Source organism: Suricata suricatta, chromosome 13, assembly GCF_006229205.1.
Source record: "Suricata suricatta isolate VVHF042 chromosome 13, meerkat_22Aug2017_6uvM2_HiC, whole genome shotgun sequence".
In the NCBI taxonomy this organism is placed as follows: domain Eukaryota; kingdom Metazoa; phylum Chordata; class Mammalia; order Carnivora; family Herpestidae; genus Suricata; species Suricata suricatta.
This window is the reverse complement of record NC_043712.1, coordinates 52,636,742-52,662,850: the sequence shown is the minus strand read 5'-3', so window position 1 is coordinate 52,662,850 and position 26,109 is coordinate 52,636,742. Positions and strand designations below refer to the sequence as shown.

General features: G+C 35.2%; 1 protein-coding gene across 4 annotated transcripts in view; it reads right to left on the bottom strand.

Annotated features, from left to right (window-relative positions):
• Positions 1-5,304: 5,304 nt before the first annotated feature.
• ZDHHC21 (zinc finger DHHC-type containing 21) overlaps positions 5,305-26,109 on the bottom strand; it is a 69,445-nt gene continuing 48,640 nt past the window's right edge. Inside the window, exons 7-9 of one of the 4 annotated variants that reach the window (XR_003901906.1) lie at positions 21,354-21,397; positions 13,448-20,806; positions 5,305-5,500 (exon numbers count right to left, since the gene is read on the bottom strand). Coding sequence is in view for 3 of the 4 variants with exons in the window: in XM_029920390.1 (XP_029776250.1) it covers positions 20,674-20,806; positions 21,354-21,397 (177 nt within the window). In the remaining variant the exon portion in view is untranslated. Of the gene's footprint in view, positions 5,501-13,266; positions 20,807-21,353; positions 21,398-21,642; positions 22,752-26,109 lie in introns of those variants that run through there. The other 3 variants (XM_029920390.1, XM_029920389.1, XM_029920391.1) reach the window with 3 other exon arrangements.

Sequence of the window (26,109 nt, the reverse complement as noted above, 5' to 3'; positions counted from 1 at the left end):
CTGCTGAGTGACCTTCATATTCTCACCTGTAAAAATGAGATCATGAAGACAATTTCATTGGCTTGTTGTGAGGAGTAGAGCAGATAATGCCTTCAGCTGACCATGTGTGGCACAAAGTAAGCATCCCACAATTGTTAGCTATTAGTAGCATAGCTTCATACTTCTTACTGCTGTCACCGTAAAACAGACTTTTCCCCGTTGTTCTGGAATCAACAAATGACGAAAGTAATGGCACAAAATGTCCTAGGTTTCCTGAGAGGTGCTTATTTCAGTCTTCTCCACCTCAAGTCCCAGTTCCCCAATTAATATAAAGGAAGAACCGGCAGGTAAGTGTGGCCTCTGGGTGAATATTCAGATAAAGAGTCTATATTAACCCTTCCTTTGCCTGGAGGAGGATATCCGACTTTTTCTCTTCTTGAAATTAAGAGAGGGAGATCCCAAAAGAAATCTAGCTAAATTTGAGTGTTTCCAACACCCCATGAATCATCTTTCCTCTGAAACTTGAAGAGGCACCAGGCCAACTGAGTATCTAATGTGTTCCTTGGGTTCTGAGAAGTGAATGGGAAAGACGGTGAAGTTGGGCCTTGAAAGGATCAAACAGGTCGGCAAGTAATTTAACTGCCTGTGAGAACAAAATCTAACACTCTTAAATAAAGATAACAGTATCTGCCACTCAAAAATGTCAGATTTGGGGCACCTGGGTGGCTCAGTCAGTTAGGTGGCCGACCAGCTCAGGTCATGATCTCACAGTTCGTGAGTTTGAGCCCCACATCAGACTCCGTGCTGACAACTCAGAGCCTGGAGCCTGCTTCAGAGTCTCTGTTTCCCTCTCTTTCTGCCCCTCCCCCACTCACATGTGTGTGTGTGTGTGTGTGTGTGTGTGTGTGTCTCTCTCAAAAATGAAATAAAAACATTAAAAAATTGTTTAATGTCAAATTCAGAAAGTCTAACATCTAACCAAACATTACTAGACATAGGATAAAGCAAGAACATGTAATTCATAATGAAGAGAAAAGTTACTCAATAAAAACAGATGCAAAAAATGTCAAAAATGATGGAATTAACAGACAAGTCTAAACACAGTTTAAAACATTACTGTTATAATTGTGTTCAAGTATTTAAAGGAAAACATGTACCTGGTAAAAAGATAAATGAATGATGTAAAGAATTAAATATAGTTCCAGAAATAAAAAATTACTTTAAAATGGAAAATTCACTTCATAAGATTAACTATAGATTAACTATGGGAAAAAAGACCAAGAACTTGAAACATCAAAATAGAAACTTTTCAAACAGAAGGACAGAAAGACAAAATACTGAAGCAAACCAACAACACAGAGCTTCAGTAACCTATGGAACAATATCAAGTGTTTTAACATGTTTAGAAGTGATGGGGTGGACAAAATATTTGAAAATATAATGACCCAAGTTTTAAAAATTTTGTGAAAAGAATAAACTCATAGATTTAAGGTGTTCAATAAAACCACACAGGATAGCCACAAAGAGAACCACACCAAGACACATCATAATTAAACTGCTGAAAACCACAAATGAAGGGACTATTACGCAAGATAGTAAAAATGATACAGTGTGTAGAAGGGGAAAAACCCAAAGAACTACAACAAACTCCTCAACAGAAAATATGCATGCCAGAAAACAATGGAATGGAAGAGGCTAAAAGTGGGGTAAGAAACCCCACCAATGCTAGAATTCTATATTCAATAAAAATGTCCTTCAAAACTGAAGGTGAATTAAACTTTTCCAGGCAAACAAGTTGAATGAATTCATTACCAGCAGGCCTGCATCACAAGAAATGTAAAAGGAAATTCTCAGACAGAAGGAAAAAGATATACATAAAATCAAGATCTAAAAAAAGGATTGAAAATCACCAGAAATGGTAAGCAGATGGTCAAATTTTAAAAATATTTTTGCTACTTTTAAACTTCTTTAAAAGATAATTGACTGGTAAGAGAAAAGTAATAACAATGTTGCTGTGAGCTTTATAACACATGTACCAATAAATATATGACATCAACATTCAAAAGGAAAGAAGAGGGAAATGGAAACAAAATGTCATATGATTTTTGCATTATACATGAAGTGGAATAATAATGTCTGAAAATAGGCTGGTAAGTTAGAGAGGCATATTGTAGTTCCGAGAGAAACCATTAAAACATTAAAAGAGGTACAGTTAATAAACCAATAGTGGGGATAAAATGGAGTATTAAAGCAATACTAAATTAATCCAAAAAGGGCAGGAAAACAGAAAAAGGATAGGACAAGTCATTAAAAAATAGCAAGATCTTAGACTTAAACACAACCATAATGATAATTGTTAGGTGAAAATGGCCTCGCTCAGCAGTTCTAAAACCATGCTTTATGGCCTTTTACCAGAAATCAAGACAAAACATCCCATGGTATTGTAAACACTGTATCTTTCATTCTCATGAAATCTTAAAAAAAAAAAAAAAACGAAAGTCAGTCTCAAGAAACCTTCAAGAGGCAGTAAAAATTATTGATATTATTAAATCATGATCCTTTAGTACACCTCTTTTATAAAACATCCTTCTTTGTCTCTAGTAATGTTTCTTGGCATAAAATCTCTTTGGCCCAATTTATTCATGATAGCTCTTCTAGCGCTCTTATGATTATTGCTTGCACGGTCTGTCTTTTACAATCCTTTTATTTTCAGTCCACTTATGACTCTTATCTACTGTAGACAGTGTATAGTTGAATCTTTCTGTTTTATCCAGTCTAGCCATCTGTACATTTGATTGGAGCTTTTATTCAATTTACATTTAAGTGAGTATTGCTATGATTGGATTTATATAAACTATTTTACTATTTGTGTTCTATATCTTACATCTTAAATCTTTTCCTCTTTCTATTCCTCTCCTACTGCCTTCTTTTGTATTAAATATATATATTTTTAATGCACCATTTTAATTCCTCTAATTTTAAATTATATTTCATTGGATTATCTTCTTAGTGGTTAGTCCAGTGATTAGAATCTCCATTGTAACTCACTACAATCAACTATGAATTAACACTAACTTAATTCCAGCGGATACAGAAACTTTAATATAGGTCTATTTCCTCTCTTCCTTTGTGCTATTGTGTGTGTGTGTGCATGTAAAGATACATTTACATATATATTCTACATATTTTGTACATGTAAAATCTAAGTTATAAACCAAACAGTATGGTATACAATTGGAAAGCTCTAGCAATTATAAATCTACACTCATCTAACAACAGAGCCTTAAATACATGAAGCAAAAACTTAAAGAATTAAAAGAAAAATATATAATTCAATGATATCTAGAGATTTCAATACCCTAATTTCAATGATTAAGAGAAGAACTAGACAGAAAACCACTACAAATATAGAAGACTTGAAAAAACATATTAAGCAACTTGCCGTAACTGATAAAGAACACTGTACCCCAAACTAGCCGGATATACATTCTTTTTACATACACTTGTAACATTCTTCAAGAGACATCATATGCTAAGATATAAAATAAATCTCAGATTAAGAAACTGCATTTTCCAACCACAATGGAATTAAGTTAGAAATCAAAAGTAGAAACAAATTTGAGAAATTTCTAAATTCTTGCAAATTAAACAACATGCTTCTAAATAATCCATGGTCAAAAAATTCATAAGAGAAATGAAAGTACAGCAAAACTTTGGATTGCGAGTAACTGGTTGCATAAGTGTTCCACAAGATGAGCAAACATTTCTAGTAAGTCTTAACTTGAGAAATGAGTGATGTCTTTCAACACAAGTAGTATGTGAGGCCAAACATCACATGATCACAACTGAGCCAATTGTTCTTGAAATTCATTTTGATAAACAATGCTTTAGATAACAAGCATGTTTCTGGAATGAATTATGCTTGCAAAAGGAGGTTTTATTGGTATTTTGAGTTGAATGAAAACAAAAACACAACAGATCAACCTTATGGGAAACAGCTAAAGCAGTATTAAGAGGGCAATTTATAGCTTTGAAAAATCAGTAGAAGTTAGAAAGTAAAAGTTTAAAATCAGTTAAGTTTTCTTTCACCTTAAGAAACTACCAAAAAAAAGCAACTAGAAAACTCAAAGCAAGCAGAAGACATAAGGTAGAAATAAGAAATTTTAGTACAAATCAATAAAACAAAAAACAAAAATAGAGAAAATTGATGAAATCAAAAGTAGATCATTTACAGAGATCACAACTGGGGTGCCTAGTGGACTCAATTGGTTAAAGATCCTACTCTTGATTTCAGCTCTGGTCATGATCTCACAGCTTGTGAGGTTGGGCTCTGCACTGACAGCATGGAGCCTGCTTGGGGTTTTCTTTCTTCTTCTTTCTCTGCCCCTGCCTGGCTTGCTCACTCTCACTCTCTCTCTCCCAAAAAATAAATAATAACATTTTTAAAAATAACTTTAAAAATGTTTGAAAAGGTCACAATATTGTCAAACTTTAAATAAGACTAACAAAAGAAGGAAGACAGATTAGCAAAATTAGGAATGAAAAAGGGGACATCACTACTGACACTACAGAAATTAAAAGGTTTCTAAGGGAATACTATGAACAACCTTGTGCCAACAAATTATATAATTTGGATGAAATAGACAAACTCCTAGGAAGACATAAGTCCCTATACTTAAGAAGAAATGGAAAAACCTGAATAGATCTATAACAAGTTCACAAATTGAATGGGTAATTACAAATCTTCCAGCAAAGAAAAGCTCAGATCCATTTATCTACACTGCTGAAATTTATCAAACGTTTAAAGAAATAATACCAATACTTCATAACTGTTTCAGGAAGTGGACTAGATAATAAATTAAGGAGTATTCATACAAAGAATAACAATAACATTGATACAACATGAATAAATCTCAAAAGCATGCTGAGCAGAAGTTTAACAAAAAAAGAAGACACACTGTAAATGGATAATTCTATTTATGTGATGTTCTGGAAAACAAAAACATGGAAGGCCTTTGTTTCAAATGGGTGGGGGTATTTAAAAATACCATTTCTTACATGAAGTTAACAATTAGAAAGATATAGGTGAATGCCTCTGAAACGTTTAGCAATAATTATTAGAAGACTTAAATGCATGCAACATACCTCCAAGACCACAAGTGACATTACAAATAAGATATAAAAAAGTTAACTATGCAAAACAAAATTGTGTCCGTGATACTTTGTACACCTAAAAAATTTAAACTCTCACTACACACTTATTACAAAAACAAAAGCTTATGGAAGTACATAAAAAACTTCGAAGTTTACAAAAATTAAAGTTAATTATAGTTTATGTCCCAGCTCTACCACTTTATTGTACAACATATCCCTGAACTTCGGAATCTGGTTTTATCATTTGTAAAAGGACAACTTGAAGATGCTCTTTACAGGGAGGAGATGAATCTCACATGCAATCCTTTATGTCCACAAACAGCATCTGTCAAATCCACCCCTGTCCCTGGGGGATTGAGATACTACCCTGAGCATTAAAAAAAAAAAAAAAACAACAACAACTTAGTAGCATAATTAAAAGGAGCAACACAATCAAAGTATTTTGAAAAATAAAGAAAAATACATGAACTTCATTTAGGAAAGACCTTTTAAAACACAAGATTAAATCGAGAAATCTTAAGGAAAATTACTGAAGATAATTTACTTCTTTCATAAGACAATGATTGTGGCAAATTTTATTTTGCATAGATGTCCTCAACAGTATATGCTTTTCCCATGAAATGTGACTTTGACACTCTCCCCAGTAACTAGTCTACATTCTTTTTCACTGAATCTTGACAGGCTTTATGACTTTTGAGGTTAGGTCATAAAAAGTGATATAGTTTCTGTCTGATTCTGCGGGGCCACTCTCTTCTGAAATTCTGCCACCATGTTCTGAGGAAGCCCCAAGAGAAATATGGAAAGAGGTGTTCTTTTTTTTTAATGTATACTTACCTCTGAGAGAGAGAGAGAGAGCGAGAGCGAGAGAGAGCAAGAGCAAGCGAGCGCGCATGAGCAGGGTAGGGGCAGAAGGAGAGAGATGAGATGGGAACAGAGGACCTGAGGTGGACTCCACACTGACAGCAGTAAGTGAAATGCCAACGTGGGGCTTGAACCCATAAACCCTGAGATCTTGACCAAAGTCAAAGACAGACACTCAACTGACTAAGCCACCCAGGCACCCCTGGAAAGAGGTGTTCTTGATGACAGTCCCAGCTAGGTCCCAGCTGACAGCCAGTATCAACCATCAGACATGTGAGTAAATGAAGCGTTAGCTAATTGCAGTCTCCAGTGATGGACTCCTTTATAGTCTTCAAGTTTTTCTAGCTGAGCCCTCAGACACCATGAAACGGAAAAAAACTGCTGTGCCCTTTCTGAATTCTTGATACACGTGGAAAATGGACGGCAAAACTTAGAGCACTTTGGATGGGTTGGTATTTTCCATATTGTGGATACTTTTCCATATTAAGAATATTTGAAATGCTTTCAAACACTCAAGAACTCTCTAAATCAGAAATCAAGTTATAAGAAGTACAGATCACCCAAAAAATTTTGATATCAGTTACTTCTAGTTGCCATTAAAAGATGAACCTGCTCAAAGGAATGAAGCTATCTGGCCTACAGTTACACAGCTTATACAATTTACAGAACAAATTTCATTAACTTGATGGTCATTACTTACTCATTAAGGATTAGTCATCCATACTTGCAGTGTTGAACTATAAAGGCTCCACATCACATTAGATCCTTAATCAGTTTTTGCCAAGATTTGTTAAGAAGTACGAAACACTTTGTTATAAAAATAGTAAATTTCAGTGCTAAGAAGGATAAATATAATCCAGACCATGCCACAATTAAACTAACAACATGCTTAAGTGCATATGTATGGTAGCATCTGAATGTTTGGATTTGTAGATTCCAAGTTCTCTATTTCCTGAGTTATTCTGGCATTTTTTACATGCAAAACACATTACTATTTGGGCGTTTGATCTAAGCAGAGGCATTTTGTTGTTTGGAGAAGAGGGCTAATTTGAAAAATACTAAGCGACCAGAGGATATTTAAAGAATATGCTACAACTGATAACACATATTTTTTTAAGTCAGCTTAGATGTATTTTTTTCTTTCGAACTAATATGCATCCTCCTTAGTCCTGTTTGCTCAGCTGGATGTCCACAGGGTCCAATTTTCCTTCCAATTGCCCTTGCACGCTAACATAATTGCTGTTCATATGGGTAATTGGTCAGTGTAGAGCAGCATTTGTATGGATTTGTTCATCTACATTATCTGGCAGCTTCTCAAAAGGTTTTGCAGTATTATAATACTATCATGCATTTTTAGTTTTTGTCTCTGTAACGAGACTAAATAGATGTAAATTTTTAAGGATGCTGTATTTTAAGTGCTTCAAAAGCAGGAATATACAAATGCAAACTCTGCTTCAGCAGCTAACATTCCTTTTCACATTCAGGTACAGAGTAAAAGAACTCGAGTCTCAAATGTATAATGTTCTGCCCTATCTTCCTCCATTGCTTTTTTTCCTAAAAAGAGTCAAATGAAGTAGATTCAAATAAACTTTAGCTTAAGAAAGAGAATAAGCCAGCTTCACTTGCTGGTGCCCTTGATGAATCAGTAAAAATAATTTTATTAAATCTTGATCTTAGAGTTCATTTCTAATATTCTGTTTGACAATATGGCAAGTACAGTACATAAAGGATTTCACCTGCGTTCCCAAGTATGATTGTTATTCTTGAGGAAACGTATGGGCGCACCTGTTTGAGTTGCAAGCTGAACTAACCACGTTTTTCATGGAACACTATTTTTTACTTGAAAGAGTAACTGACAAACTGGTTTTTCAGATGTAGGTATCTGAAAAATTTTTTTTCAAAAATAAGTGAAGTGATCCTGTCACCTCAAGGAAAGCTGACAGTATGTGGTTACCAATGATAAAATTCAAGTTTTCATGTAAAAACTAGAATTTTGAAAAATATAATGTGTTATGAGTTTAACAGCTTTCCATACTTAACTCTTCTAACAACGTCAGTAGTAATATTAAGGTTTTAAATTGTAATTTCATCAAATTTAATTTTATAGAATTAAATGTACCAACACTTAGAAGATCTGCATTATTCCAATATTTTCCAAATGACCAATGAATGCTGTCACAAAATCATGTAGGGGTTGAGAGAACTTTCCAAAGGGAAAAAAGGGACCAATGGATTTTAATGTAACAAAGTACAGAAAGTTCTTTGGGGAGAGTCCAGAAGATCGTGGAAGGCCCTAGCTTGCCTCCTTCAATGAATACAAGTAGGTTAACCACCAAATCATCCCAAATACCCCAGGTCATCAATGTAAAGACTGGCAGAACAAACTCCACAACTAAAGGTAAAGAACAGGCCACACTGAAGAAGGTAGAAAATGCAGAGAAGCAGACTGGGGCCCCTGTGGCAGGGAGGAAGCTGTGGTCATGGAGAAGGGCAAGAGACAGACTGTCACACAGGGGAGTGCATGGAAACAGTGAGTCCCCATAGCAAATGGCTTAGAAAGCAAGAGAGGCTAATTTTCTGAGTCCCTGTAACCTACAGGGCTTAAGGCCTGCAGTTTCAAAGTTAGTAGGCTTGGCCTGGATAGAGCGCAAAGAGCCCTAGGGCTGCTCTTGCACAGAAGGCAACAGCCTGCAGACGTGCAGTGTGGAAACGCGTCTGAGAAGTTCCTCAGGCACAGTTTGGGGAGGTTCTTTGTTCATCTTGGAACATGCCCCAAGGAGGCAGCATTCACAGAGAACAAAGGAAACAGCAAGTGCCACCTCCTGCCCCTACTCCTCAGCATAAGCACAGAACCACTGCAGTAACCAGTGCAGAGCAGACACTCACTACCTACCTGGCTTACACCAAGCCCCAACCCCTCCATGAATTCCCCAAGAACTGCCCTTCCCAGTATGACAGACCCCTCCGAAGACCAGCCCCAATCCCTGCCCACATCACGTCTCCCGACCTAGAAGCTCTGCAGAGCTTCAGTTCCAGTGGCAGTGGCCACAGTTCCCATTTCATATGCAGCCCAGTGTATACTTAGTTAAAACACACCACACACCACCACAGGCCAGGAACCAAACACTGGTCACAACAGGCAAAAAGAGCCTCTGCAGACAACCGGCCTGAAGGACACAGCGGCCAAGACACAATAGCAGAGTACATGCAAAACACATTGGAGATACTCCCATAAGCACCAGGTCCTGGGGGACAGGGGACACTACACTTCAGGACACCACAGGATCTCTTCTAAGGCCATTACGTTCAAGATGATGCTGCTGACTTTCTTAACAAACAGAAACAGGCAAAGAAACTTAGACAAAATGAAAAGACAGAAGAATCTGTCACAAATCAAAGAACAGGACAAGGCCATGGCCAGAGATCTAAGAGAAACAGATGTAAACAACACATCTGATAAAGAATTTCAAGATGCTCACTGGACTTGAGAAGAGTGGAAACATAAGTGAGACCCTTAAAACAGAGATAAGAAATAACATAGCAGAAAAAGGGCTCAATAAACTGAACAAAAAACATGCTCAGTGAACAGCAGGTTGGAAGAGGCAGAGAAACTAATTTAATGACCTGCAAGACAGAGTAATGAAAAATAATCAAATTGACCAAAGAGAGAAAAAATAATTATGTAAAACAAGAATAGACTTAGGAAACGAATGACTTGTTAAATGTAGTAACATTTGAATTACAGGAGTACCAGACAAAGAATTTATTTGAAGTGATAATAGCTGAAAACTTCCCTAATTTGGGGAAGGAAACAGATATCCAGATCCAGAAGGCACAGAGAACCCCCAATAAAATCAACAAAAGCAGGTCTAATTAAAATGGCAAATGAAAGACAAAACCTGAAAAGTAGTTAAGACAAAAAAGACAGTTACAATAAAGGGAAACTCCATAAGGCTATCAGTGAAGTTTTCAACAGAAATTTACAGGCCAGAAGGGAGTGGCATGACATATTCAAAGTCCTAAATGGGGAAAATCTGCAGTCAAGAATACTCTATCCAGCCAGGCTGTCTACGTAATAGAAGGAGAGGTAAAGAGTTTCCCAAACATAAACGAGAGGAGCTGAGGGCCACTAAACAAGCCCTGCAAGAAATATTAAAGACTCTTTGAGTAAAAATAGCAATCAAAAACCCACAGAATAAAAGGATGTAAACTATGACACCAAATACCTAAAACATAGGAAGGAAAGAGAATGGGTTCAAACTTAAATGACCATCAACTTAATATAGACTGCTATTTGCAGAAGAGGTCATATACAAACCTCATGATAACCATAAATCAAAAACCACTAGTAAATATACAAAGAATAGAGAACAAAATCCAAATGGATCACTAAAGCAAACCAGCAAAACATGAAAGAGAGAAAGATGAGGGAATCAGAGAAAATCTTTGGGAATAACCACAATGTGTAACAGGTAATAAAATGGCAATAAATATCTATCTATCAGTACTTATCACTTCACATCGGTCAGAATGGCGAAAATCAACAACACAAAACACAACAGGTGTTGGTGAGGACGTGGAGAAAAAGGAGCCTTCTTGCACTGTTGGTGGAAATGCAAACTGCTGCAGCCACTGTGGAAAAGCTATGAAAGTTCCTCAAATAGTTAAAATTGAACTACCTCATGATCCAATAATCACACTACTGGGTATTTACCCCAAAAATACAAGAACACTAAATCAAAAGGATCCATGTACATTTATGTTTATAACAGCATTATTTACAATAGCTAAGTTATGGTAGCAGCTCAAGTGTTCACTGACTGGTGAATGGATGAAGATGGAGTATAGGGGCACCTGGGTGGCTGTCAGGCGAGCGTCTTTTGATCTTGGCTCAGATCATAATCTTGTGGTTTGAGAGTTCGAATCCCACTTTGGGCTCCTCACTGACAGCACAGTGCCCGCTTGGGATTCTGTTTCTCCTTCTCTCTGCACCTCCCCTGCTCTCTCAAAATAAATAAACTTTAAAAAGAAGATGTGGTGCGCGTATATACACACATACACACACATACATACAATGGAATATTATTAAGCTATAAAAAGAATGATATCTTGCCATTTTTGATGACATGGATGGAGCTAGAGAGTAGTGAAACAAGTCAGAGAAAGACAAATTCCATATGATTTTAAGTAACAAACGAACAAAGGAAAAGAGAGGCAAATCAAGAAACAGACTCTTAACTGTAGAGAACACACTGCCGGTTACCAGAGGGTAGCAGGGGTGGGGAATGGGCTAAATAAGTGGTGAGGATTCAGGAGGGCACTTGTGATGGACAGGGTGTGTTGTATGGAAGTGTTCAATCACTGTATCATCCACCTGAAACTAGTATCACACTGTATGTTAACTAACGGAATTAAAATAGAAACTCTAACAAAAGTTTCTTGGTATTGTTTCTGGTTCCTCATTGCAAGTAAAGTTCAGGAAACTAACACTTGCTGAGTTTTTGTGTTATGTCAAAGAATATGAACAGCCACTTGAAAATACTATTCTTTTTCACAAAACTACACTATTTGCATAAGACCAGATTTCTCTAGATACTTCAACCAAAATAACAATGCAGATTGAATGCAGAAACTATAAGATTTCAAATTTCTTTTATGAAGGCAGATATTAGAACTTTGCAAAAAAAAATATGTAAACTCTTGAGTCTCTAAATAAAAATACACTACTTACGTTAACATGCAATCAGCTTATTGTTATTCCAATGAATAAATAAGCATTTAAAATATTCTGTTTTAATTTTTAATACAGCCAATAGTCATTAAGATGACCTACATAAGCAAAAGCTCTTTGGGGCCTGCAGTTAATTCTTATGAATATAAGGGAGTCATATGACCAAAGAGATACAGAATCGTTATAATTGATCAGCTCTAAGGAAGTACAATTATTGTAAATGTTGCTTAGAATCAGAGCAAAGGAAACCAAAACTGAAACAAGATTAAAGTTTTACTGCTTGAGTTTGTCAGAATGCAACCGAATTTGCTTTCATTCACCAAAGCAGGAAAGTTTGTAGTTTTATCTGCAATTCTACCAAGTCATTTAAGTGTTAACCCAGGATATTTATCAATATAATTCTTCAATAAAAACTTAAGAATTTTAAAAATAAAGTTAAGCCTGTATCTTTCCATCTCAGGGCAGTCCTTCATGGTTTCTAAGATGTACTGATTTGTCTTTTCAGATGGTATCTTTGACCAATTTATATTCACTAATATACTTCTCCTTTGTGACTTCTTGCATGGGCTAGTTGAGACTTAGAAAATTTGTCAATAAAAAGCCATCCAGAAACTCTTAGAATATAACTCCATGAAAGCAAAGGCCTTAAGTAATTCAGTATCCCTAGCTCTAAAATGTCTAGATGTATACTTGAATGTTCTGCATTTTATGTAAATTATTCCTCCAAGAAAAAAATTCTATAAAGTAGTGTCTGGCACAATAAATGGTGAATAAATTGGATGATGGAGTCTAGCCATATGGGTCATCTCCAAGGCAAAAATGTCTGACTGCGAATATCATGTGTGCCAGTCAACCCTAGTATGTGAGCCTAGTTCTTCTTGATGTATGATGAATTTTGAGATTACGGTAGAACACTGTCCTCAAAAGGCTACTAATTATGAATCACCACCCAAATTGCACAAAACTAAAAAAAGTAGCCTATCACCTCTTGGTGCTGAAATCTAGAATTTGGGTTAATGTTAATAAATAAAGAGGTGGGGGAGAAAAACAGTCCTATGTTTTTGAAAAATATTTATTTAAAAATAAGATTTCTAAAAATACAGTACATAATACATTTCAAGAGAAGTAAAAATTCCACAATTTAAATTAAAAACAATCTTGCAAAGAAAAACAAATATTACAGGAATAAAAACTAAATCACTAAAATAAATTTTAAAAACCCCACAAAACATTGCTCTGAAGGTGGATACATGGTTGTTCACTTTAAGAGCCAGTGTAGGTCCTTCCTTTAAACACGTGTGTCTCACATACACGGCTCCTCGTCACCTTCCTCCCTCCTTTCAGCCTGGTCCCTGATCTCTTAACCGTGATTTTCCCTATTACCATTAGCACTAGAAATGTTACTGAAGATTTTCTTTAAATGCTCCTGAGAGACCAGACAGGTAGAACAGAGAATGCAGCCAAGCAACCCTCAGATTTAGAAATACGCACTGAATGAAAACATGCCTGACACATTCGAAAACAGGATCCTTACATGGCACTTGGAACACACCACTATTCAAAGTCTTTTATTTTAAGGATATAACATTAGACACAGTTTGAGGTTGACACAAAATCTGAGGAGCCCCCAAATGTCACAGATTTTGCCCATTTGTTAAACCTGTCAGTCACATTTTTAACAAGACTACTCTGGGGACACACAGCTCACACAAGCATGGTTACCTGTGCTCAAAGCCCTCCAACGGCTCAGGTGCTCCCCCGGTTAGATTCGCAACTTCCTTGTCTCTGATTGTGGAAGAAGCTCTTCATCGTAGTTGTTTCGTTCTACCCACGCTAAAGTAGAACTTCTTTTTAATGTTCATCACTGGAGGGCAACAAATAGTGGTGAACTCTCACTACCAATAACTTGAACAAGTAACTGCATTCTGCCACAGTAATTTAAGTAATAAACAAGCCAAATAACTCAGAACCAATATTGCAGCAACAGAATCTAGGAAATATATTGTTGACTATTAGAGAATGACACAGTGTTGCTTCTTCCCATTTTGGTTACAAATAAATTGTCCTTTGACCTCTAATGGAATGTACATCTATTATTTCTACATATAATTCAAATGATTCTATGTCATATTCCACTTAAGTTTCAGAATTGACTCTTTTTTTCCATTCAGAAACCACTGCAAAACCATATATTGTATCTACATCCAAGGAGAGATTTGATTTCAGTTGACTGAAAATAATGTAAAACATTTTCAAATGTGATTGTCTACTTTTCCAATACATGAACAGTTATCATTTTGACAGAAATCTGAACCACTTCAGTTGCAGTTTTAAGGACACTAAAGTGTTTTGGAAATTTGTTGAAAAAGAAAAAACAGGGAACCCGCAGAGTGTACATAGAAAGCAGTACTACATTTGGACAATTACAAGAATTTCTAAAGGGCATTTTTTCCCATTTTTGGTAAAATGAATCACTAAGCAGAATTAGTTTTAAAAATAATCTTACTCTAATTTTCATGTAAAGTGAGTAACAATATCCAGACATCTTTTGTGGGTGTGTGTTGGTGAAGTTCAATTTTTCTATTAGTAGTTTTGCTTAAATCAAGGTGCATCTGCATATCCTCTTAGGCAATGTGTGTGAGTGTGTGTGTGTGTGTGTGAGTGTGTGTGTGCGTGGTGTGTGTATAGATATATACTTTTTAAGGTGTTCGTTAATTTTATTTTTATTTGGAAAATAATCCCCCACACACATACCCATATGTAGACAGATGCAGAATACTTCATTTATAATTAGAATGAGCTCGTTATAGCTTTTCATTTTAGCATTTTGTTTCAGCATTCATTAAAAGGGCTCAATAAGATGTATAGCTCATTTACAGAAATAAAAGGAGAGTTCTTATTATTTTTCATTTATTCCTGCAGAAATAAAATACAGTCTTGAGAAAAGTGTTCAATTTTCTTTTGTAACCTCAACCTATTAAACTACCTTTTAAAGTAGCCAATCTATATTAAAATACAGAATGAAAAACCATACTAATATGCCTAAAAAAAAAGTCCAAATGAGAGACATTTAAAACCAATTAAACTGAGGCAGCAGTGTGCAAAAACTAAGATGTGTTCATCAAAATTGTTCTTAGGAACACTGTTTAGAAGGATGAGAGAAACCAAGTCCCAGTCAACCAAAAAAAAAAAAAAAACTAAAATAAATAATTCTTTGGTACAAGAATTAAAAATGTCACTCAATGCTAAAGTGAGTAGCACCAGGATGTTTAGTTGTTGAGGCTGTAAAACACTAACTTCAGGCACCAATAGGTTGAAAGATCACCCAGTGCACACTGGCAAGAACACAGAGCTGGCAATACGCGAACAACCTTTCCCTTTAGTTAACAGCCTATGTGATTAAACCCTGGACTAGGTCAAATAGGCAAGCAAAACCACAAAAACAGTCATACCTTTTGTTGTTGCTGTTTCGTCCACACATCTGCTTATATATAAAGCTATCAATACCAAAAAAATCCAAGCAAGTGTTGAACAACTGTGTAAGTGCTACATTACAGGTTATAGGTGTTCACAATACCAATTGGTAAGTGACCTCGGAGGTACAAGAACTCCAAAATAGCCCAAATTGTAAAGTGAAAATCACCCTTTATACACAAATTGCTAACTTTCCCTCTGGTGGCAAATTTACTATAATACTTTGTATCCTTTATTTGCAATAGGTGGCTTGTAAAAAAAGGTCCCAGTTTTTCCAAACTTTCGACAACCTATTCGTTTCCCCTCTGCATTCAATAGCCACACCTTTCACATTATTCATAACACATCAGGTTAGCATATGCTACATAATTATGACGTTTAAAATTTAAAATAATTTTTCAAAGGCATCTGGCAAACTCATGAGAATCAGCAATATAAATAACTCTAGCTAAAAGCTTATGTGCATTAGCAACTCTTACAGTAAAATGATTAGCAACAAGAGATAAGGCTAAGATGACTAGAACCGGGGGATTTCCTGACGTCACAGGGACTGTCTCCAGTCAACCCTGTTGCTGAGACGCTGCTTATCCATGTCTCTACTAGCCTCCTCCCCATCTGCAGAAGTTTCTGTAATTTCTTTATCCAACTTTTGCTACTCAATACTCATTTGTATCTGCCCTCTATGGTGGACAAGGGAAAAGGACTTATGATAATAAAAATATTTGTAGTGATAATGGAAAATACCAGTAATATCAACAACTTAAGAACTGTAAATACCACTGTTACTTCTGTTTCAAATTAGCACTAGCAGGAAGTATTACAACATCTGAAGAACAGACAAAAATGCAGTAAATTTTGTTGTTAAAAACTGCACAATGATGATGAAGGGAGACATCAGAGAAAACACTTTCCTGAAATTAAACCATCATTATCCCAAAGGCGGCAGAAATGCTAAATACTGACTGATACATAAAATAATAACATTGATTCGAAATACTTTAAACAACTTGCTTCAACTTGCTTCTCACATTCTACTAAAGAATATTCTAGAATTCAATTGAAAATGGCTAAATTCAGAGCATAGTGAAATGGTTGATTTATAGATAAAATCTGAGGATGATTCTTAGGGTAGCAGTTGTAACAAATGACATTAAATAATACACTCATTCGGCTGTTAATTATATGGTTAATAACACTAGCAAGTAGAACATACTAAATGCACATGACTGACTACACTTGCCAATACTTACATTTTCAAAATCAAGAATAGGTTGGGTAAAAAAAAAAAAAAGTCTAAAACTTGTATCTATTAATAAATTATTTAATATTTGTACATATAAGCTTCCCCAAATAAATTCTAGGTATATCCACTTATATTTGAGGTGATGTTAAAAATTTATTTAATAAAGCAGCTATAGTTTAGTAAACTTGAGCTAGATAATCTATTTATACTTGAAGCACAAGGGACACAGAGACTAGAGAAAAGTCCAGGGAGAGACTAGCAGCTCTGTTAACATTAATGCCATTGTACACCAGGGCTGGACACACTGCGATTTTACAGCAACATATGTGAGAACGCATGAGCTTCCCTATGATCTAACACATAGGAAACCGTGTGGTCATACTCTACATTACTTCACACTTCCTAGTTCAAAATGTCGTCCTAACCTAAGTCTTCATGATTAGCATTCAGAAATAATATATCCTTTTGGCTAAATCACACCTTCACAACTAATTACTTCTATGGAAGTGACTTGAAAAAGTCTAATAATGAAATAGCTATAATTAGTCAGCATCCTTAGAGAAAAATACCTCTAAGCATTAGCAAAAATTCACTTGTGTTCCATCTGAGGGAAGTTTTAACTTAGTTGTTACATAGAGCATTATGTATGCTTATGTTCTGTACTTCCATTACTATTAAACTATGCTTTCTTCTGTTAAGCGATTAAAGCATTAGCTAAAATTATAAATATGGTTATAACTTACATTAAATATTTTTAATAAAATTCTTAAGCAAAATAGAATTTTTCTTATAATGGAACACCAGTTAGCTTCGTATTTTTAAACCAGAAGTCTTGGTTACAAAATACTAAAAGTTCTTGAACTGATGCCTGCTGTCCGGAGGATTCTGAACTCCATTTTTGCCTACAATTTTGGGGTCATAAACATGTATGCTTACAGAAGAGAACAACAACAAATATAACTGTTCAAGAGGTATAACTCAGAATATCGAGCTAAAAATCCTTCATTTCCAGAAGCCCAATGAAGAATTGCTGATCTAAAGCATTCTTTAGCATATATTTTGCTTAAAACAAAATGGAATGTTTATAAGGAAAAACTTCAACAACAACAACAACAAAATATATATATATCAGTAATTTCACTGCTTATAACTATTTTCTAATGCTCAACATCATTAGGTATTTTTACGGTTATCCAAAATATGTATGTAATATGATGAGTACTAAAGTTATAGCTATAATCCTGAAAGGGGGTTAAAAAAAAAGAATGAACTATAGAAAGAATTATTAATCTATTATTTTAATGCAACAGAGCTAGTAAAATTATCATTCCAAAAATGAGATTAAAAAAACTAAATGTATATTTTTAGATATTCCATTAAAATACATTAGATACCGGCTTGTCAATTAACTACAATAAGTTTCTGTGTTTTGTAATGGTAATTTTAGGTAATGGCTTTCCTGATTCTAAGCACTTAATTTGCCAAAAGAAGGTTTAAAATAAAATTCATGAAACGGTTTACATTTGTTTAACCTGATCTGATATAAATTTCTAATTGATAATTTAAAAAGTATAATAATATACATAGATGAAGCAAAGTAGTTATCATGTGTGTGTGATCTGGACGTTGCTGACAGTAACAGGAACGCACTGATTTTCATAAACTCTTACATTTTTTGTACTTACACTTCCCCTAAATTTGTACCTCTGGCATGTTCAGAAACAGGCTATACAATAATGAACTGTGGGGTAGTAAAGATCTAGAGCCAGGATAATTACACCAGTTAGCCAAAAGAGGGCGCAGACAGAACACAACTAGACTTAATGCATTCCCTAGGAAACTGCCAGTTGGTTTCCTTCAAGTCATCGCTCAAGAATTATAAACACAGCTAGGTGTGCTGACTTGAGCATACTGAAAGTTACAGCATAAGTATATATATATATATATATATATATATGCTTTAATATAGATTCCTATATAATTGATATGTAGCATTTCTGCCATTCAAACAAAATATATATATGCCTTGCCTAGTGTATCAGTTTGTACCCCAATAATTGTGAGGCATCAGGTAAAGGGATCAGGACATGGAGGGTAAAGAGAAAAGAGGGAAGAAAATGTGCCCAGAAGTGGTAAATCTAAGAAAAACAAAAACCCTCAGAGTGGGAAAAGGACCACCTCTGGCTCCCATTACGGAGGCAGAGATTGGCAATGGGAATCTCTCCAGTATATACCTTTCAAGGTGGCTACTGCTACTATGTGAAGCATAAATATGTCCATAAAGCTCTTTAGGGGATCTACGGTTGGCTTTACTTTTTCTCAAGGTTCTCATTTGACAGAAATGTATACAGCATAAGGCATTTCACTGTTATCTATCTACATATCTACACGTCACTTCCCTAGAAGTTCTGTCAACAGACCAGATGTGGTCACTATGTTAGCCTGCACAAAACCCCACCCAGCTGCCTGACACAAACATACTAATTTTGTGGTTCATTAAGCTCTATAAATATACATCTCATATTAAATTTACTATGCATCGTATCAGCACCAATAAATATTTTCATCTGCCACTTCCAAATTTTTAAATAAGCAATGCAGTCAGAACATGAAAGAAATGGTATTTGTACCTCTGAAAACAGCTTATTCAATTATTTTAGAAGATATTTATAATTCCTGAAAGAACTAACTACAGTAGAGTTAACTGGCTGACAACAGAAATCCTGTTTCATGATTTCTCAGGTTTGATTCCTTACTCTCCAAACTAACTAAAAGGAAAATATTGGTATGTTCCAAGAACAGAAGACCCCTTTAGTCTTCTCTTCAAGGGAAAGACTGTGATGACATAAATCGCTGAAAAGCATATATGGATTTTGCAGTATTCTCATGGAAAAAAAACGTAAAAGTGAATTTTTTTCAAAGCATGCTAAATGCCTTTTCACACAAATCTTCTATGCTCTCCAAGAGACCATCAGCATTAGCAATTTAAATTTGTATAAGCTAATGATAAATATCGATCATTATGTTTTCTTATTTTAAGGTCATTTCCTAACATTAGGTAGTTAAGTACAAAATGTCCCTCAATCCAAATTTATAGTTGGCCAATTAAAATCTCATTTCAATCTGGGTGATTAGAGGTACTTTTACTAGCAACTTCCTATAAATAAAATTTCACTCTCAGTTGACCAATATCTATTACATATAAACATTGAGTGTATGATTTTAGATCTACTAGTAGTCAAATAAAACATATATATTTGTTTTTCAAAAGCACAATATTCCTCTTTATACTGTACATTATATATTATCTAGTTACACTAGCATTTTAAAAACATATGCATTCTAATATAACCATACTAGAAAAGGTATCTGTGGAATTATTGCAAATTCTCTACCCTTTTTGCTCATCAAAATCGTAGGGTAAAATAGAATACATCCCCGCGTGGTCAAAAATTTCACCGTGGAGCAATTATTTTAACAACAACCAACAATTAGGTCAGTATAGGGAAAAGAAATGGAAGAGTTCATATGGAAAAAAATTAATCTTTCCTTGAAAATAAGGTAGGTAGTTGTTTTACTTAAGTGGCCTTTTTATTTTGTTTTTGGTAAAGAGAAAAACAGAAAAATTAGAAAGCTACTTCTAGGAAGACACTGCCCTTTTTCTGTTGTTTCTGTTGTTTTATTGTTTGTTGTTCAATTCTATGCTGCATTAAAAAAATCCTGCAGCACATATAAAAGGCAGTATTATTTTTTAAATTATTATGCATTTGAAAGTGAAAATTTACATATAACATAAGGTGTATCCATTTTTGTAAACCCAAAAAATTAAATTCAGATTTGGTGAGTACTGCTTGAGAGTGAAATATTTAAATAAACATCTGAAATTTCCCATAAATTGAAATCTGTAACATTGTCAGTACTAAAAAAAAAAATTATGTACAATTATTTTATCTCAATCATTGCCTTTTGGGTTTAATAACAAAAGCACTTAAAGAAATCCCTGCGGAAAGCTAATTTGAAAGTAAACATGCTTTAAAACTTAAATATAGATCATGTATTAGTCCCCCAACAGGATCAAGATCACTATTAAAATAAAGCCTGGGGCACACTATGATGCCTAAGATTGGTGGGTGGATTTTAATTGACTTGAAGACTGTCGTAGTTCTATTATCAGAAAACCTGTAACACACTTCCAGCATCGAGGACCCATCTGTGCCCACCATCCATCTGTTCAGACGTGATTGGCAAAGTGGTAGGGAACTCGCAGTGGTTGCCTCTGCCTGAAAGGAATAAACCACAGGATCTTCCAACGAGTGCCAAAAACTTCTGAGAAGGTCTGCTGCCATGGCTTTCGGGGCCTCGATCTACAGAAGACAGCATTATTAGTGAGAGACAGCACTCCCATGGTGCACTTCAGTCAGCTAAAACAATGCAGGTTGGCTGGGGATCCATTACTGGACTCTGATGAATTGTGTCCCAGCATCACAAATACAGCTTTTCTTTCATTACGGCATGCAGCTGAGTTTTGACTCTGGATAGCAGATATTGTATCTGTGTCGTCAATCAACCTAGGGGGACTTTTGAAGCAGAGGAGAATCTCGGGATTAACAGAATGTGTGTCAACAACACAGTAGCAAATCTCTTTTGATGTACTTTCGGGACAAATAATTTAACTTACTTTAGTTAGACAAGGAACAAGAATGACCAGTACTTACTTTGTTTGAAAACTATCATGGCTGGAAGACCCCTACTGTAAGACTGGGGTATGCTTGTCTAGCTCAGGCCTTAGACAAGGCGCCAAGAAAAAGCCATCATTATGTTATCTTTCCACTACACACACACATTTTTCAAATGTGGCCAGCTGTTTCCATTTTTAAATAAGAGCACTACAGACTTCATTGTTATACTTACATTTCTTCACAACAGTTTGACATCTTTTCAATAGATGTTGTATCCTATTCAAAATTAAAGAAAAATTATACTCAGAGGTAACAAAGTTATCAAGACTTTATTCTGTATCTACTTTATGATGCTTTTCATCATATTCAGAGACTAAAGATTTAAACAGTTTACATATGGGTACTAAGAATTTTAAATTAACTGCATACATTGCTGAAATTCCCTTGACAAAAACAGAATGAACATTATATTGTGCCAAAAAAAGTATTACAAAACCTCACAAAAATTACAGGAGTCTCACTTTATTAAAATATAACCTTTTATTATATTTCCTTTCTTTGAGAATTCTTTTAAAAGTCTAGGGTCTATTTTCAATTCAACTGCCAGTGAATATGTGCTACACAATAAATACCAAAGTGACAAGTGAAAGGCACTTAATAAACAGAAAACTGCCAAGAGCCGACCGAGTGCTACCAGTTCTGGATTTCTATAAACAAACACAAATTCAACAAGGCAATCCATGAATTTGCCACATTACACATCTATTACCCTGAAAGGTAAAGTAAAACTACTTTTTTTTGGTCAGTATCTTCATAATACAATTTCTTATTCTATGTTCTCTAAAAGCTCTAACACAAATATGTAAGCAAAGCAAATCAACAAAGACTGCTTGGAGACATGCTGGTTCCTTCCTATATACAGAAGATTTTTCACTAGACTGAGAAATAAGGAACAGCCAAATAATCAGAACACAAATGACACAATCTTACTTTAAATCTATATTTACATTTTCAACACACTTCAAAGTAGCACAAAAGAAAACATGTTCTTTGAAATACCCAAAAGAGTTGGAGAAGTTTTCCTCCTCTTCTCCTCTAATAGCTTGCTCACATACAGCAGGTGAACTGTCCTGTTATTAAGCAGTACTATTCACGCAAATATCAGGGATGGCGACTCCAATCCCAAGAACATCTTTGGTTGTAGAACTCTCTTCCAATGATACTAGTAAAAAACACTTTGACTTTAAAAATCTCTTTATAGAAGTTACATCAACATCTCACAACATGAAGTCCTTAACATACGAACAGTTGAATAACTCCGGTTAGCCCACATGAGAAAATTAATCTATTTTTTTAGATGACAAAGTAACCAATGGCAGTGTTTCGTTTCCATATTTCCCAGGAATTTGTGACAAGACTGTAGATTAGCCACATATTCCATATTCATCAGTTTTCCAATCATGCCTTGAAATTCATGGTATCCAATAACAAGTCTATTTATAATCAACTTTTCTCAGTTCCATTGCATAATTTCCTCAAAATAATGTTTTACGTTGTGACAACACGGTCTGCAAATACATGAGAACCTTGAGCACGAGCTTAGCGGAAAGCTGGGCCTCTGCTCCCGCATCTGTAGAGAAAGTGAAGGAAATAATTCTAACAGTTTCCTGGCGCTGATGGGTGACAGGACGCCCCGAAACAAGGAAGGCAACTTGTGCAAAAATGCAAAGGAAAAGATAGGACAGAAGTCTGTCAGTGCTCTTAGGACAGGTAAATAAATGAATGCAAATGGATAATACTTAAAAACCATTCTGAGATAGAGAAGGCAATTACAAAGTCAAACTACCATAGCTAGTATTGTATGAAATTTTTTACTATGCATAAATTTACAATTTGATTACAACTTTGAGGAACTTGTTTTTGGCAATAAAAGATTCATTTTCAAAGATTTTGGATTTAGACTTAATGAGGGAAAAGTTCTTATTTTCAAGTGCTTTGACACCTTTCCAGAAACTGGTTCAAGAACTAAGTAGAATACTACCTGTTACGTGATCATAAACAAGTGGTCATTCTATCAATGAATGTGAGGCTCGTCTTGTCTTTTTGAACAGGATTTGTGAGGCTAGCCAAAGAAGGTTATCCCTCTAGAAACAGCAAATGCATAACGCTCTGAACCCCAGCTATCAAGAATACAGTTATAAGAAAAATGTGTAATTTGTATTTGAACAGCCAAACAGGTCAGGTCACAAACATGTTACCGGCACTTACAGAGTGAACTCAGAGCAACACAAGTTATCGCACTGTCACGTTCGTAAACACAGCAGGAACCGCAAACTAGAGGTGCAGACAGGTTACTAAGCAGGAACACTGAAGCCGTAAGTTATTTCCAAAAGTGCCAAATGAGGTTTAAAATAGTTTTTAGGTTTATTTATTTTGAGGGAGAGCACACATGCATGAGTTGGAGAGGAGCAGAGGGAGAGAGAGAATCTCAAGCAGGCTCCACGCTCTCAGCACAGATCAAGTGGGGCAAAAGCTCCGGAACAGTGAGATCACGACCTGACCCCAAATCAAGATTTGGACGCTTAACCGACTGAGCCATCCAGGTGCCCCTAATATACTTTTTTGTTTTATGAAGCTGGGAAATGTAGTATATTTTAGAAAAAAAATGACATTTTCAGTGCATTTAAAATAGATTTTGGTGTAGATAGTTTAATACAATATAAAATATTCAATTCCATTAGTGACCATAAGGAAATGTCCAATAAGATAATTGCCAATGACCAATAAGATAATCTTCAAGGAGTATAATTTATAAATTCTTAGCTCTTTATAAAACTGACCTATCCGTAAAAATTCATTCTTTAAGGAATGACAAGAAACAAGTTTTTATAGTAGGTCATCTTCAATCAGGTTATCTTACTTTCAGAAAAATATTTATGTCATGATGATGGTCTGTGATCAAAATATCTAAGACTTCCAACAATCTGCATAACTAAGAAATATAGGAGAATGTTTTCCTATATTTAAAAACTGAAAAGTTTATTTTCTAAGAAGAATAAACTAGAAACAGCAGGACTTATATATGGGCTTTACCTATTTTATCAACTGATACTTTATCTTCTCCTGCTGGAGAATGATCAGGTTCAGTCTAAGAGGATAAGTTAAACTATCCTAACTAATAAAATTATATCTAGAATGAAGGGGGTTCCTAACAGACTGGGATAGGAAAGTATTTATTGTCTGTTGGAAAAAATAGGACGAGTGGAGGGTGAAGAGCAAGAATTTATCACAAGACAACTAGCCCTCCTGGAACAGACCGCTTGATGACCCAGTCCATTCAACTGACTCATCTTGCTTTGAGTTCATTTTCCCCAAGCAACACTGCCATGTGTGTTGTTGTATAGGACAAGGAATATGCTGAAAGTCCTTTGGCACACCTGACAATTCCACAAAGGGGAATAAACAATCTGGTTTATAAGACAAACGCTTTTGAGTCTGGAAGTCAAAGTCACTGCCCCTGGGCCTAACTCTGGAAACATTTTCAAAATGGAGTTTCTAGAGCTGCCAAACCGCAAACTTGATGAAATTTAAGAGCATTCTATCACAAAGACACGAAGACAACTCAATGTAGCCTCAAGGATTGCCTGCACTCTATTCTTCCTTTACTCTGCTGCACATACAGTAATTCAATGACTGTTGATTTAATCTGGAGTTAAAAATTGCTCAGGAACTTTTTTCACAACTAGAGATTACATATCTGTTTTACCTATTACTAATGTCTACTAATTCTAAGACAGACTTTGGCTTGACTTCCTCGCACCTCTTATCAATGAACGGACAGCAGCTCATTAAACCCTGGGTCTTCCATAGCACTTAACAGCATATGTTGTTCCAAGCGGGTATTCGATGTATGTTTCCAGCACTAACCTAGCTAAACATGGGTAGAAACAGTGTGATTCCTTTATTTTTTCCTTTGCAATCCAAAGAAAGAACATTTCCTGTTAATCATAGCTCTTCTCCTTTGAAGCCAGAATTCACTATATTCTTTATTTGAAATAAATGGTTCTTTAAGTATCTATCCACCAACAGAGGATCAGCTATATGTTTTATTAGAGATCTGAAGTTCACATAAACATGTAATCAATCATGGGACCAAAATGAGAAGGCAGTAGATCTTACATGTATAGCCACTGAAAATTTGTTTCCAAAATAATTCCTGTACTTCTCTTCATCAAGCTACTTTCCAGCTGTATAAAACCTTATGAAAGTTACTAAAGCTCTGTAACTTAATTTTCAAATAATAATTCCTTATTTATAGATTTTTCTTTTCTAACATATATTGAATGAATCAATATATGTTAGAAACCCTTAATAACTCCTCAATAAACAGTAGTCATACTTTTTACTGATGCTGCCTACTATACTCGCTTTGAGAGGGGTTGGAGATATAATCTCAATTACATCAGAATATAACTTTAAGAAATATGTTTAAGTAAAAAAGTGGGCTTTATAACAAACAATAAAATGACAGGGCCTATAGGAGACTACACGAATAAAATCCAATGTCCACAAGGGGCTTACAATCCAGCTGAGAAAATATGTACTATGTACATAAACCACAATTCATTTACTCATCTATCAATCTATCAAAAATCTATAAGGACCGATTACAACATAGTCCTTAGCATCAAGGAACTTGGCAGTCTAGTGAAAGTGGTCAAGTATACAAGATAACTATATAAGAATACACAGAAAATTCCAGGGAGAATGGTTATATGCAATAACATTGTATACGTAAGCCTTATACTGAATACTTGAAACAGCTGGAAACTCTGTTTGCAATCAACACTCCAGGTCTACTACTCTTACATTTTTAATACAAAACTATACGTTCAGTAAGATTTCTGGTTACCAGTATAAGTAAGATGGGCTAATGTGCCTCTCTGGCTGAGATTTAGGGAATAACTAATACATTGATGGAATATGCC